Source organism: Apodemus sylvaticus, chromosome 9, assembly GCF_947179515.1.
Source record: "Apodemus sylvaticus chromosome 9, mApoSyl1.1, whole genome shotgun sequence".
Taxonomy (NCBI): domain Eukaryota; kingdom Metazoa; phylum Chordata; class Mammalia; order Rodentia; family Muridae; genus Apodemus; species Apodemus sylvaticus.
The window spans coordinates 79,682,104-79,697,625 of NC_067480.1; the positions used below are offsets into that span (position 1 = coordinate 79,682,104).

Sequence of the window (15,522 nt, forward strand, 5' to 3'; positions counted from 1 at the left end):
TACACTGAAGCTGTTTTCAGACACACCAGAAAAGGACATCAGATCCCATTACAGATGGTTGTGAGCCACCATGTGGTTGCTGGGATTTGAACTCAGGACCTCTGCAAGAGCAGTCAGTGCTCTTAACCGCTGAGCCATCTCTCCAACCCACCCTCAGCGTTTTAAAAACTTTATGTGCATGTGTGTATAGCTTTGGCAGGGGGTGGGGCAGAGTATGCATGCTCGTGGAAGCTGACGGAGGGTGTCGGACCCCTGGGTCTGGAAATACAGACCTCTGGAAGAATAGCAAGTGCTCTAACCACTGAACCATCTCTCCAAACCCACTTACTGATTTCCTTTTTTAAAGACAGCCTCCCATACTTCTCATGATGACCTCAAACTCACTATTATAGCAGACGATGACCTCAAACTTCTGATTCTCCTGCCTCCACTTCTCCAGTGCCGAGGTTACAGGTGTGTGCCACCATGCCCAGTCTATTTGGAACTGGGGATTAAAGCCAAGGCCTCCTTCATGCCAGGCAAGGACTCTTATGATACCCTCCACAGTTCTCTTCCTCCAAAGCACTGCAGGCCTCTGTTTCTCATTCAGACGTGCAAAATGACAAGATAAAGGAGCTTCGTGAGTTGAGTGTGTGTTTGTTATTTTAGTTCTCTGTGTATTCTGGGACTGATGCACTTGGCCCTTGCTCTAGGTAGGGCTAATAGAGTGTTCACTTCTTAGTCATGGAAACAGAGGCAGTGGTTGCTAAACAGCCTGCCTGGGACCCCACAGAGGTAAGTAGCAGTGCTAGGACTCCGAGACAGACAGCCTGGCCCCAGAGCCCAACGTCCCAACGTTCACCCAGACCAAGTTACACTCCGTACAGTGCTACCTACGTGGTGGCTGGGGTTAAATCCTAACGAGATAGGACACATGAGCCAGCCTTGATGCCAGGACTCCATCAGTCCCCAGGTCTTCTGCCACCCACACACTCCTGTTCTGAAGCCTGGGGCAGAGACCTGGGCGGGTCCTTACTGGAGGAGACCCAGCTGATGATTAGTGCTTAGGCAAAAGGACACTGCTCAGAGTCAACACAGATCACTGGAGAGGGTATGAGATCTCTGGACCCTGGTCCTGTGACCTTGTGACTTTCTCAACCGAAGCTCCCACTGCCTTTCCTCCACATCTGATGAAACGAGGCTTTCTGAGGGCGTCGTCCTGTGGCTTAAAGGGCATGTTGTCCACGGCCGACGCCACATACCCAGAAGGCTGTCGGAACCTATCTCCTCACAGGACCGGATCTCCCAGTGGTCCTCAGGCACCTGGCTCAACAATTCAGAAAAGAGGCCAGGAGACAACGGTAGCCACAGGGCAGAAGCCCCTGGGCAGCAAAAGTAAGGTCCCCAAACTACCTACGATATCCCACTTTTTAAAAAAAATTCTTTTATTATATGCATTTTTTTTATTTTTATTTTATGTGTGTTGGTGTTCACCTGGTGTATGTCTGTGTACCACATGTGTGCAGTTCCCAAGGAGACCAGAAGAAGAATCCAATCCTCAGGACTGGAGTTGTGAGCTGCCATGTGGATGCTGGGAACTGAACTTCGGTCCCTCCAGAAGAGCAGCCTTCCCTCTGGCTCCCCACCACCAACGCGCACACCACCTGCAGGAGAACTGGGCTCAGTGGAGAAGAGCTCTCGCTGTTCTGCTGGAGGACAGAACAGCTCCCAGCACCCTGACCAGCGCCTGTAATTCCAGCTCCAGGAGATCTGATGCCCTCTTCTGGACTCCATAGGTACTGCACTCCATGCACACATACATAAAAACTAACAAACAACAACACCTATGGCCAGCACCAATGTGGTCTTCATCGGGAATTACGGATGTGGATCTTGGCATCAGTTGGGCCTGGCTTAGAACCACAGCCTTCACTCTGGGAGGCAGAGGCAGGCGGATTTCTGAGTTCGAGGCCAGTTTGGTCTACAGAGTGAGTTCCAGGACAGCCAGGGCTACAGAGAGAAACCCTGTCTCGAGAAAACAAAACAAAACAAAACAAACAGACAAAAAAAAAAACCAAAAAACAAAAAAGAACAACAAAAAAAAGAACCCCAGCCCTCCGCTTCCAGGCTGTGTGGTCACCAACAATTTACTTACCTTCTCTGATTCAGTATAACAAAACAATAATTCCTACCTTGATGCAAAGAGACACATTCTATGCTGGCAGCTGATGCGTGTTTTATTACAGTCCTGCTCTGGTAGAACTAATATTCTAATGAATACAGTGTTGTGTTCTCGTGACTCTATCAGAGACGCCCATCTACACAGTCCATCCACAAAGAAGCCTTGATTCCATCCACAGTGCCACATCCACTACACACACCCCACCAAGTACTCACCAGAGATACCTGGCCTTCTCTGCCCTCAATCCTCACGGTGGCCCTAACAGGTGGCTTCACAGCACATGCGTGGAGGCTGGCTGTACCCCAGACAGGGATACTTCTGGAAGCTCTGAGAATCTGAGCTCCCTACCCCCACCTCCCTACTAGAGGAGGCCAACCCAGTCCCCACAGCCATGGCTACGGCCCCATGCTGGGCCCCAAGTGTCCCCTGCCCTCCATCCCTAGGACAAAGGCTCAACCTGGCTCTCCTGCCAGCTGTGGTTGGGGAAACCCCTGCTGCCTGCAAAAACCAACTTTGACTTTGAAAAGGAAGAGACATAAGCCAGGGGGAGGGGTGGCTGGGCCACTCCCTGTGGGGGCAGGTGCTAAGTAACTCTATAAACCCTGGCTAACGACGCAATTACAGCCATAAACAGAGCCCAGGAGGGATCAAGGCCAGAAGCCAGACCCTCAAAGGGCAGCCAGGCAAGGGGTGGGTCCCCCTCCCACCTACTTCCCAGCATCCAGGAAATGGGGGGCGGGGGCGCGGGGGGGCCGCTCACTGCTGATGGGATGGGCGGGCACTGGACACCCTAGCGGTACTTGAATGAACTCTTGCCTTCCCTGGCCCACTCACTCCCTGCCCACCTCTGACTGAGTCACCAGGCCATCAGCCCTAAAATGCCCAGCTGGCTCTCTGTAGATTCAATGTTCACCTCAGTTGTCCCTTGCCTCATACCATGGAGCCTGGAACCAAGAGAGTTGGGTCTCCGTTTAGCTCCACCTCCTAGGTGGCCAGAGACTTAACACTCAGCTGTTAACAGGCCCGGTAAAGTGTAAGCGACGTCGGCTCCGCTCACAGAGGAGAAGCCCCAAACAGACCTGCCCTTCACCACGCCCTCTGCTTCGCGGCTCTCCCGTAACTAGGAAGCGGGCTGAAAGAAGGGAACCAAATGAGCCGAGAGAAACTGAGGCAGAGTAAAGGCTCCAGAGGCAGCTGCCCTTCCCCCCTTTCACTGCCTCTCCTGGCTGGCGGGTAACTACGGCTGGCTCAGTTTTCTCCAGACTGGGAGCTGTCCGAGGGCAGAGCCTCGGGGATGGCGACTGGCTCCCCGGCGGGGCACCGGGCAGCTCGGGAGGGAGCGGGCCTTCGCGCCAGGCCTCCGCGTTCGGATCTGCCAGCATCTGCACCTGGCCGCCGTAGAGGAAACTGGAGATCCGTCCCCACCTCACCCCCCAACAGCCCGAGTGCCTAGTCTGGGCCAGTGGAATCCGGGCCAGGGTGGGTGTCGGGGCCTCAGGCCACGTCCTAGAGGCTCCCCTTCCCTGCTTCATCAAGCAGCCCCTCACCCCCGGTCCGGGAGAGCAGAACCCACACTTCCCTAGTGGACTGAGCGCTCAAGTTTAATCCTGCAACGATCACACTGAAAGGTCTCCCGCAAGACGGGCGAGAACTGACGCAGGTTGGGGTTGGGGAAGGGCTTCGCGTGGAGGGGCAGGCGCAGAATGGAGGGCGGGGGCCGGGGTAGCGCTGGCGCAGGCCAGCCCCACCCGGGCGGGCGCCCATCCTTCCTCCCCAGGGCGCCAGGCTGGGGCGAGCCGGGCGGCTGCGGTGCGAACCTGCTCGCGCAGCCCCGAGCAGCTCCGGGCAGCGGTGCGTGAAGCCAGAACCCAGAGCACAGCGGGGGCCGAGGGCGGGGACCCAGGTGGCATCCGCCAGCTCCCTTCCAGGAGGTGCTGGGCGGAAGAGGCGACGGGGTCCGGAGTTGGGGGTGGGGAGACGAAGGCATTGACCTGGCGGGGCGGGCTAGCCTGGAGTTTGGACGGTGCAAGTGTCGGGGTAGACAGGGAAAAGGGGGCGTATTTTCCGGAACTGGGGACCAAGAGGGTGGCTCAAGGAGGAGGGCAGACGACTGGGAGCTCAAGGAGGCAGAAAGCAAGGTGCACAGAGGGTGCGACCCCGAGTTGGGGTTCCCTAGGGCTGTGGGATAGTGCAAGAGAGGTTTGCCAGGGACATCAGGAGCTGAAAACAGAGGTGTCTTCTGCAAGCGATCCAGGAGGGAGAAAGGCAAACGAGGGAGGGAGAGATGGGACGTCCACACTACCCCCGGACACGGGCAGCCCAGCCCACGGGGCGTGGCGCCTCTCCGGCCCTCCCACTGCGCGCGACCATCCAGGCTGGACCAGGCCCCGCCGGCCTTGGTGCCTGCACACCTCCCCGGGCCTCAAACTCCCTCCCCCGATCATCCCACCCCCGTTCTACCGGGGGAGGGGGAGCGAGGTCAGGGCCCGGGAGTCCCTCAAAACTTCTCGCAAGTTCACTCCTGCACCTCCCGCCCCAGCTCCGCTCAGCTTCCCCGGGCCAGGAAGGCCCGTGCCCGCCCCGGCCACTCCCGCCCTGGTTACATAAGGTCGCGGGGAGGCGGCCCCCGGCCCGGCCCGAAGGGAGGGGCCCGAGGGGCTCCCCGGCTGGCGAGCTGCATCGCTCGGGCCACGCGCCCGGTACCCAGGGCTGCACCGGCTGTGGGTGGGTGGCGGCGCAGAGCACCCTGTCCTGCTCCAGTCTGTACCCCCACCTACCCCCCCACCTGTCTTAGGCACCCACAGAATGGGAAGTGAGGCGCCGGCGTTCCCCAGTCCCCCTGCACCCCTTGCCCCCTAGTCCCGCTCACCTCGCTCTGAAGGTCAATCTGTCCGCCGCCGGCGCCCTGAGGTTCCGGCAACTTGTCTCAAGTTCGGGTGCCCGGCCCCCGAGCTTCGCCCGCCGCCAGCTGTCGGGCTCCTCAGGCTACGCGCCACCAGCCAGGCCCGCCCCGTCCGCCCTTCCCGCCGCCGTCGGCGCCGTCGCCGTTCTCTGCGTCCCGCCCGCCGCTGCCGCCTCCGCTGTCACCTAGCCCCGCGCCCGGCGCTTGGGCTCCGGCTGTCACTCCGCGCCTACTTCCCGCTGCGCCCGGCAGAGGGCAGCACCCGCCCCTCCTGCGGACCGCCCCCTATAGGCCTACCGCGGTGCCCGCTGGGAAATGTAGTCCTGTCGCAGCCGCGAAGAGCTCGCCGGGATTTGCAGTTCCATTCAGCGTTTGAGTTTAAACGTTTGTCTTTTTTTCCCTTTTCAGATTTTTCTCTCTTTTTTTCTATCAATGATGTCCCAAGATAGGACTTACAATATTATTACGTCTTGTGAAAGCAGCAATAGCAAGCTGCTTTCGCAGGAATGTGAGAAAAATATAGGTTCCCAAGTGGTTGTCCCTCTTGGTTTGTGTTAAAGGTGGTGCAACAGGAGACACGCCCAAAATTGCCTGCACCAACCTGAGGAGTTACCTTATCCTTTAGGAACTTCCACGTGGGGAGACTTTTGATTTCTTTGTTAAATAATAATAACATTATTATTGTTGTTCTATTAATTATTATTATTTCAAAACAAGTCAGTATGAAGCAGAACTGTAGTTTATTAAATATATATTTATATAAGTGTATATATATTATATATACATAAGTACACACACACACACATACACACACACACACACATATATATATCTATATATATATATTTGGTTCTTCAACACAGGGTTTCTTTGTGTAGCCTTGGCTGTCCTACAACTAGCTCTGTAGACGGGCTGACCTCGAACTCACAAAGATCCACCTGTCTCTCAAGTGTTGGGATTAAAAGTGTGATTAAAAGTGTGGGCTTAAATATATACATTTTTCTTTTCTTTCTTTCTTCCTTTTTTTTTTTTGTTATTGTTGTTGTTGGTTCTTCAAGACAGGGTTTCTCTGTATAGCCCCGAGTATCTTTTTTAAATGTAGATTTAAAACACAGGGATTAAAAGAAAGTTAAAATCAGGGAGAGAGTAGGATCACCAGAGAAACTGGGCAAGCGCTCCTCATTGTCTTGTATTTTTGTTTTGGTGAGTTCTGCAGTTATCTGCAAAGGACTGCTGAGAAACTTAAATAAGATCACAGGATGTTTCCTGGGGTGTACCTGATACTGCTGTAATTGATTAGGCAAAAAGTTATAAAGGAAGTTAGGATATCTTAACTGTAATCAAAACAGTTCTTTTTGTGAGATCTTCAGACAATGTCTGGGAGAGTGCTGAGGCTATACTCCAGGACTCACGTGCTTGGGATTTAAACCTGGTTTATTGTTATTTTTTTTTTTTTACCATTGTTTTGTTTTGTTGAGACAGACTAACCCAATAAACCTAGCTGGCCCAGAATCCATTGGTTGATTATACTGTTCTCAATCACGCCAACATCTGCCTGCCTCTGCTTTCAGAGAATGCTGGAGTTGGAGGCGTGTGTCACCACTCCTCACTTACTCAGACTCCTAACGGAATTCCCTCTGCGATTGCATGCTTCGTGGAAACAGGTCCCTGTGCTAGGAGTCGTGATTCTTGACTTCATCCAGTGGGTTTGGGATGTAAAACTTCTCCCCTCTCAGGTGCCCACAGTTTGTGTACAGTATCCTCAGTTTGGAATGGGGTGCAGGACCTGGATCCTGCCTTTTTGTCCCTGCCCCTGAGTCTGAGAGAAGCTGAACCTGACATCAGCACCGACAGTTTTACTGCTCAGAATTTCCCAGTCTTCTGTCATGTCTGCCCCTCCTGCTGGAAGCCATGGCCACTAGGAACTGCTTAGCTTGTAGCCCTCTATTTTCTTCATCCCTCCTCCTGCCTGCCTGCCCCTCTCCCTCCTTCCTGCCCTTTTCTTTCCTCTCCTTCCTTCTCTCCCTCCTCGCTTTCTCTTCTCCCTCTTCTTCCTCTTCTTCTCTTGCTCCTCCTCCCCCATCATGTGACCCCAAGTTTCTGGGGCTTTCTAAAACACTCCTAAGGATGAAATCTAGAGTGACAGACCTCTCACTGAGCCGGTTAGAGAAAGCCTGAGACAGAGCTGGCCCTGCAGTCCACAGCTGAAAGGCCCTCCTGCCGATGCACATCCTGGGACTTAGCAAGCTGGGTAAAGATATAGTCACCCCACCTCAGTGTCACCCATGTTCATGCAGGTTTACTAGAAATAGCGTCTTGCTTCCTCAAGGATCCACAACTGTTAGACACAATCGTGTGTACAGCATCCTTCTGAAAACTCTAGTCAAAACGGATTCAAAGTTGAAGAGACAAGCTCTTCACTTTGTGTCATGGTGGGCCCCCCACCCCCACATATGCCAACAGTGGACATTCCTGTAGCCTTGAGAAAGGCCAGTGGGAAGGTTTGGGGAAGTGGTTTAACAGAGTATTTTCCCTTTGCCCATCAGGCACTAGCCCCTCCCCCCACTGCCTGTTTTATCTCTTCCTAGGGAATCAGTGACTAGATTCCAAGCACTGAAAGGTACAGTCCTATCTCCAAGCCTGGCTTCAAACTCCCATTTCACTTGGCCCTGAGTAACCCACCGGGAAACCTTGTGGCCACTAAGATCAGTCAGAGCTGAACTTTCCCTGTCTTCCATTCTGACAGTTTCCCCGAGACCCAGGAATCTGACAAGTCATAACTTTATCCATAACTCCCTGATCCCACACACCCTACACACAAATGACGCAACAGGCTGGTCAATATGGAGGACTATTTATTGTTAGGGAAAGTCTAGGGTCCAGAAAAGGAAAGTTGGATACACACAGGAGGGACAGAGGGGGTGGGCTGAGAGGAAGAAGGGTACGGGGGTGTCTAGATGGCAAGTCTAGACAGAAGGGGCAAGGCCCACCCTGTTATTGCCCATGTCGAAGACAGCATAGTAAGACCTGAGGAAGACATCCCCAAGGATCCAGAGGGGCTGACCACTCTCAGAGGTCACAGAGAGGCTCTCAAGACCCACCATGCAGAAGCCGTCCTCCTGTTCAACAGAAAGACAGCATTCGCCCACTTGTTTACCTGAGAACGGAACTTCAGCCCTTGAACAGTACAAAGACTATCCAAAGGGCTCATTGGACAGCTGACCCTCCACAGCAAAGACTGCTGAGCAATCTCCCCACCCCTCCCCTCCCCCACCCCCATCCCACCCCCACCCCCTACTCCAGGCCTGCAGTAGGTCTTCCTGGTAGCTAAGCTTTGAAGACAGACCAACTTGGGTTCAAACCTTAGCATAACTTTTCCAAACCCACACCAAATCCTGGAAGCTCTGCCCAGAGGAACAAGAACTTACCTGGATGATGTAGGAAGAGGGTGACAGGGGGAACTGGACACCATTGAGGACAAAACTGAAGGTAGGCAGGCTACTGACGCTGTCGCAGCTCACAACATACTGCAGAGAGGAACATCTCCCTCAGAAGGGTGGCCGTCACTCCGCCACCTGAACGCTCTACAGCCTGGGCCCACACCCACAGTCTGCTTTGGACTGGAGGGCACAGCGTCAAGAGAAACCTGACTTACAAACTCTCAGCACTCGGCGGCCTTGGCACAGACAGGGAGTGATCCGAGGAGGCATCAGGAACCCACTACGCTCTCTGAGAGGTTGAACTGCTGCCCTCCCTCAGCTCGCGCCCTTTAATCTGTAGACCATGTGGCCTGTCAGCACCCGCCCAGAATCTAAGAGAATGGGCTCCATAGCAGGTAAACTCTCTGCTGGGTTTATGACTGGGAGGAGGAGGAGAGAGCACGGGGAGGTGAGGGGGAGTGTGGATCATAGAGCTGTCCCTTGTCACTCATTTGTGTGGCCCCCATCTTTTCTTTTCTTTTTTTCTTTTTTCTTTTTTCTTTTTTTTTTTTTTTTGATTTGGTTTTTTTCGAGACAGGGTTTCTCTGTATAGCCCTGGCTGTCCAGGAACTCACTCTGTAGACCAGGCTGGCCTTGAACTCAGAAATCTGCCTGCCTCTGCCTCCCAGAGTGCTGGGATTACAGGCTTGTGCCGACACCACCACCCGGCTGGCCCCCCTCTTCTAATTATTTTCCTGTAATCTTAAAATCCAGACAGTTTTCAATCCATATTTCAAGGTGACTTTGGCTCAGAAGATATCCTTGCTTTGCTATACTAGCGGGGCCACTCCCTGCCAGCGCTTTCAGTAGCTAAAAGCCTGGAAGTCAAGGATTCAGCCATCTTTGTGTTCCCAAAGACACACACACACACACACAGAATGGCCTTCCCTGAGGAAGGGAGTCCCTTCCCAGACTCACCTGTCCATACTCTCCCTCCTGGGCCCCAATGGTCTGCAGAACTTCGCTCAGGTACTCGGCAGGCATGACAAGCAGAGAGGTGCCCGTGTCTACAATGCCTTGGCAGCCGGAGGAGGAGCACCAGCCAGAGGCCTGGTCGCCAACAAGGAAGCTGAATGGTAAGAAGAGAGCGGCCTCAGTCCCTGCCTGAAGACAGTCAGAGGGGGGCTTCCCACCACAGTGGCATGGGTAGCGGCATCCTGGGGCCAAGCTGTTCTTAAGGAAGGTGAGGGGATCCCACCTCACATCACCCTAGAGTCTACTCAAGGCCATCCGGATGGCCACCGAATCTGCTTCCAAATTCTCAAGACACACTGAAAGCCAGGGAGCCTCTGGTTGTCTCAAGGATGGTGAAACACTCTGAGCTGTAGCACTGGACGATGGGGGCCTCTCGTGTCCGAGATCACACGTGCTGACTGTCCCTGTGGGGCCTCAGCCCCTCTTCTCCAAAGTGAGCTGGGCTCCCCTAGTGCTGTGACTTTGAAGGAGGTTCTTTTTCTATCCCACAGCCCCCCCCCCACCCCACACACACACACGCCAGCAGTGCCTGGATGGGTGATGGGCTTAGAATGTCTGAGGTACACGGTGAAACTCCCTGAGGCCTGACCAGACTCACTCGTCAATGGTAATTTGCCAGTAGAGCTCCTGAGTGACGGGAATCCAGGTGAGGTCCCCAGTGTAGAGGTTCTTGTCCACGCCCCCAAACACAATCTGTCCGCCATCAGACCCCTGCTGGCTACAGAAGACAAAGGGAAGAAGGGTAGGGGTGAATGGAAAAATAATGGTCGGTTAGCCATTTTCAAGAGGAAAACACCTCCTTCCCTCATTTCCTTTGCATGGAGGCTTCCTGAGAGCAGGCTCTGTCTCCCTCAGATTGGGGTTTCCTGAAGATGGAATGTGTTTCCCTCAGACTGTGGTTCCCTGTCTGGGCCTCTCAGAATCCTCAGTGCTGCAGACTCTGGAGTGAAGCTGTCCTTCAGAGTCCCAGCCCCCACGGAAGGGCCAGCCACTTTGTGAACCCCACCAGCTACTGTCCTGTGTCGCCTGTCTTTTTACTTCACTTGTAGGTAGAGCCTGTCCATTCCCAGAAGGCCGCGCAAGGCCAGGCTGCTCACTTTTCTACTGGGCTTTTTTTCAAGCCAGGCTTGGCTGGAGGAGGAGGAAAGGCCGTTCTAGTAGCCTCCCGGCTAAAGGTGGAGAGAAAGGATAGATAGAGCTCCCAAAGGTGATGTGTAATGATTATAAACAGGCAAAAGGTAAGCCCACAGAGTTGGTGACAAAGTCAGATTCAGGCCCTTAAACCACAGGGAGTGTGTGGACACTCTGGAAGGTAGCTAACTTGGAAGAAAGAAAGAAAGAAAAGAGAGAGAGAGAGAGAGAGAGAGAGAGAGAGAGAGAGAGAGAGAGAGAGAGAGAAGAAGAAGAAGAGAAGAGAAGAAAAGAAAAGAAAAAAGAAAAGAAGAGAAAAGAAAAGAAAGAGCGGGAATCTCAGCCGGCGCCTGCTTGCGTCTGCTGGAAGGATAACACCAGGTTAGAAGTCAGTCCTGGCTGCGCCCCAGAGACTCCAGGACCAGTTGGAACAACAGATCAAAGGAGATGAAGGGAGATTACTACACAAAAGAGATACGAATGGAAAGTCTCTGGCCAGAGTGGGACCTCAGTGGGGCGGGCCCTGGAGGTGGACCCAGGAAGTGGTAGAGAGAAAGCCAGAGCCCTGGATTTGAGCATGGGCGGGAGGGATAGGGCGAGCTTGTCACATTCAGGAAAGACAAAGAACAATTGTCTGGGTGGCAGGATAGCTCAGCAGGTAAAGGTGCTTGTGGCCAAGTCTGACAAGCTGCATTTCATCTTTTGTAGCCACAGGATAAAAAGAGCGAAGCGACTCCTGTCAGTTGTCCTTTGACCTCTACAAGCTCACTGTAGAGTGCGTCCCAACCCCTGCTCTAATACAAATATATAAATGTTGAAAAAAAAATAGGAGTGGACAGGAAACAGATACCGGGTGGAGAGGGCAAAATTCAGGAACTGAAGAGGGATGCTGGGACAGGTCCGGCTGAAGCAACCCGCAGGCCCTCAAACGACTGACCCTCAGTTGAGTAGAAAAAGGACTGAGAGCTTGCTAAGTGGTGGCTCACCTGCCAAGGTAGACACCGAAGAGGGGCTCGGAGAGAGCGCCCTCCCCCAACATGCCCTGCAAGGCGGTGGTGGCGCCCCCTGCAGACAGGCCGGGGTAGGCCAGGCCCATGATGCCGTCAAATTGTGCGTAGACAAAATTGGTGCCGGGTTCATTCTCACTCAGACCGAACTCCTGGTTGGGGACCTTAATGCTTTGGACCTGGGGATGGAGATTAAAACATTAAAACACAGGGCAGTGACAACCCAGACTGAACCTCCCTCCTCCAGACCCTCTCCCCACTCAAGTCCCCACCCCACCTTGATAAGTCTGACAGGAGCCATATTCTCTTTCAAGGACCAGCACTTAACAGCATTGTCCCTGTCCCTGTCCCTGCCCTGCCCCTCTCTCCTCAGCAGAGCCTGTGATCCTGAAGGAACATGGCTACAACCAAAGGGTTCTATCATGGCTTCCCCAGCTCCTAACACAGAATGAGGGTCAGCAGGTGAATGAAGGAGGTCTTGTTGTGCTGACCCCTGTCCTATGGACAGCGTTTCCATTGTATATCAGGGGCTTTGCCTAAGGCCCTCCTCTCCCTCCCATCCCCCAGCCAGGGGTAGAGAACTTCGCTCACAGTCAGTGTGTCATAGCCGAAGAAGCCGGTAAGGCTGCCGGTGCCATACTGCAGGGAGAAGGTCTGCCCCTCAGTGTAGTAGGTGGAGGACTTGCTGGGGTTGAAGCGGGTATGTGTGGCTGCAAGGGGTGACAGGACATAGAGGACATGTGGTGAGTGGAGGACTCAAGCCCAGAGCGTGCCATACCTCCTCAGCCTGTGCCTAAACTCCAGGAGGTTTTAGCATCCCTACGCACTCCCCCTCAGGAATGAAGGCGTCTCCATGTGTGTTTTCATCCCACGGCCTCCACCCCTTCAAGAAGCTGCCTATACCAAGATCCTGAGATTGCCCAGGAGAAAAGGGATACCATTGTCCCAGTGATCAGGATGGGTAAGATGGCATCATGGAGTAGGTACGGTGTGCTGGCACAGGTGAAGGTATATATTGCTTAGCAAGAAAGGCAATGGAGCCCCCCAGCATCAGGGCCAGCCTCTTGATGTGGCTTGGATATGTCACGTGACAAGAGACAACCCCCATCCTCTCCCGGAGTGGATTGCCTCCCAGCATTCTTAAGGAGGTGTCTGCCCCCTTTGCTGCCCGTCCAGCACTCACTGCAGGCCTCGCTCTGGCAGTAGACAGAAGACACCCACAGGTTGGAGGAGCCCGTGTCGAAGAGGACCAGGAAGTTCTGGGGTGGAGTCCCGATGCTGATCTCACCAAAGTAGGAAGCCTGATTGGGGTGGGGGGTGTCACAGGGGAAACTATTCAGCTCTGAGGGACCCAAGGGCTTGGCAACTCCAAAAGTAAGCAAAAAGGGACCCAGCCGCTGCCCTCCAGACCACACCAAAACCGCTGGCCCAAGTCATCCTCAAAGCCTGCCCCAAACCACGAGGGATGCTCAGTCTGTGCCTGCCCCAGACAGCCACAGGGCGCTTTGTGGGCTCAGCCCCAAGGGCAGAAAGGACTCCCGCTCAGGCTCTTCGAACAGTTGCCCATAGCAGGTTAAAGAAGGTTGTACAACCCAGGGCAGGAAGGCAGGGGACCCTTCGACAGCAGGGACAGAGACGCCCTGGGTGGGGGGAAGGGTGTTAAGACTTACATCCATGTAGGCCATGGGCTCATAGAGTACGCTGTAGTCACCAAAGTTGCCCAAGTGGTACTTCTGGCCAGGGTCATACTTGTGGGTCTTCAGAAAGTCATTGAGAACACCCCGTTCCTTCATGGTCTGACGGATACTCTTCATCTTCTTCAGGGGGACCCTGCGGAAGGCGGTGTGTCAGGCCCACGCCCTGCCTTCTTCTTCTTTCTTTCCTTTCTCCTTCCATACCTCTGTGTATGTGTCTCCTGGCTCCACCCATTTTTCTCTCTGCCAGTCTGCCCCACGCATGCCCACTGAATGTCTCTGGCTCCCCATCTCTCACCACGCATGCTCCTGAATCTGTCGCCCCATCTCTTACCACGCATGCTCACTGAATCTCTGTCTCTACATCTCTCCCTCTCGATTCTTTCTAGCTTTTTTTCCCCTTCGTCATTTTCTTCCTGTTTTCTCCCTCACTCAAAATCCACCTTAATGCTTGCTCCAAGATTCAGAAATTAACCACCGTCAACTACATCCATCCTCACCCCACATGAAAGGCCTGCTGCCCGGGGCCCCTGCTCTACTACAGCCTGTAATTCTCCCCAAGAACGGGAGGGTGACTTGGAGAACTGTCCTTGTTAGAATCAGTGTGTCTATGGTTTTGAGACAGGATCTCACGTGTCTCAGGCTGGCCTCAAACTTAATATGAATCAAAGAGTGTCCTCTAACTTCTGATCCTTCTCCTTCTGTCGCCACACCCAGCTTATAGAGTGCTGGGGTCAAAGCCAGAGCATCACACATGCTAGGCAACTGTCCTACCAACTGAGCCCACACAGCTATACTTTTTTAAAGGTGCCAGAGAAAGCCGGTTCACCCCAAAGTATCCTTTCCTATGGTGGTCCTCCGGCTCCGAGTACTGGCTGACGTGACAGAGCATGGAGTAAAGGAAAAGGTGCTGATCCTCACTACTTATTGATAACTTTACAACCTGGGGACATCACTGTGCCTCTTAGAACAGTCCATAGGGAAGTGGCTCAGGAGTTCCAGAGTTAACGCTTTAGGAGTCCTGACTTCTGCCCATGTCACCGCAAGCGTGGTCTAAGGGCTGCTAGCTGCTATTACCCAAAGGTCTCTGCAGATTCACCTGCCCGAACTGCAACCTAGAATTCCTTTTTCTTTTATTCTTTTCCCATTTTAACTCTTCATTCTCGTAGACAATACGTTCCAGGATTTCTCGGCTTAGACCTCCATGGGAGGGGCGCCATTCACCTCTACTGCGGTTGCACAATGCAAACTTATGGGAGGAGCTAGCTGGCCTTTCACCCAAGAAACTGCCAGGTAGCAGGCCTGGTAAGATGGCTCAGCAGGGAAAGGTGCTGCCAAGCCAGAAGACTTGAGTCTGGTTCCTAGCACCTTCCCACAGAAGGAGGCCCTGGCTCCTTGGGTGTGTCCTCTGACTTGCACATGCATTCAGCGGCCCAGTTACACTCACCTCACCATCCCCCACACACAAAAATTTAAATATTAAATTTTAAAAAGAAAAAAACTTGAGTCGTACTTTTTAAAGGAGAAAGCATGAGGTATCAAAATCTACAGGTGCTCAAACCCACGGATATCCCTTATAACCTGCGTGAATCCCCGCACTACTTTAAAGTATCTCTAGATGGCTATTAATACCTACGAAGGGGCTGAAGGCATGGCTCGGGGCTTTAAGAGCACTGTTGGCTTTCCAAGAAGAGCAGGGTTCGAGTCTCAGCACCCACAACCTGCTGTAATGCCCGTCCCAGGGGATCTGCCGACTCTACAAGCTCCAGGCTCCAGGTTCCCACTTGGGCCTCTCAGAGCCTAGAGCCATCCTCCAGCCTCACCTGAGCAAGGATGCCTCCAGGAGCGGGAGGCAGAGCAAGGCTACCACCATCCACCTCATGGTGCCGATCCGCAGCTGGTCTCACAGGAAGAAATCACTTCAAGCTCGACCGTTGTGGTAGAGTGAAGACCTGAGCAGAACTCCTACCTTTTATACACCCAGGAGCTAGCCCAGCCCCTGACTCCCAGCCTGGGCAAGCATGACACTCCCCTGACCCGCCCCAAGCCAAGAGGTCCCTTGTAGTTCATGTATCAATAGTTTCTGTGTGTTTTTCCTTCTGGAGCAGGACCGGGACACTTTTCGTTTTATCGACTGTTTAAATTCAAGCAGGGAAGGCCAGGAGGTAAAAGT

General features: G+C 53.6%; 2 protein-coding genes across 3 annotated transcripts in view; both read right to left on the minus strand.

The window, feature by feature from the left end:
- Tfeb (transcription factor EB) overlaps positions 1–5,275 on the minus strand; it is a 54,321-nt gene extending 49,046 nt beyond the window's left edge. Inside the window, exon 1 of one of the 2 annotated variants that reach the window (XM_052192561.1) lies at positions 5,031–5,275. The gene's annotated coding sequence lies outside the window, so the exon portion shown is untranslated. Of the gene's footprint in view, positions 1–2,376; positions 2,468–5,030 lie in introns of those variants that run through there. The other variant, XM_052192562.1, reaches the window with a different exon arrangement.
- Positions 5,276–8,029: 2,754 nt separating this feature from the next.
- Pgc (progastricsin) lies at positions 8,030–15,231 on the minus strand. The gene is made up of 9 exons (XM_052193343.1): positions 15,173–15,231; positions 13,326–13,485; positions 12,839–12,956; positions 12,247–12,365; positions 11,635–11,834; positions 10,116–10,235; positions 9,461–9,611; positions 8,492–8,590; positions 8,030–8,182 (listed from the first exon to the last, which is right to left on the minus strand). The coding sequence occupies exons 1-9, from the start codon at positions 15,229–15,231 to the stop codon at positions 8,030–8,032; spliced, it is 1,179 nt and encodes a 392-aa protein (XP_052049303.1).
- Positions 15,232–15,522: the final 291 nt, after the last annotated feature.

Bases quoted from the DNA above. Each gene is read 5' to 3' on its own strand.
- Pgc (XM_052193343.1), bottom strand. From the start codon at position 15,231: ATGAGGTGGATGGTGGTAGCCTTGCTCTGCCTCCCGCTCCTGGAGGCA. The intron at 12,957-13,325 runs GTAAGTCTTAAC...CACCCCAATCAG, and splicing joins AGCCCATGGCCTACATGGAT to GCTTCCTACTTTGGTGAGAT. The intron at 9,612-10,115 runs GTGAGTCTGGTC...CTTACCATTCAG, and splicing joins TGGCAAATTACCATTGACGA to CTTCCTTGTTGGCGACCAGG.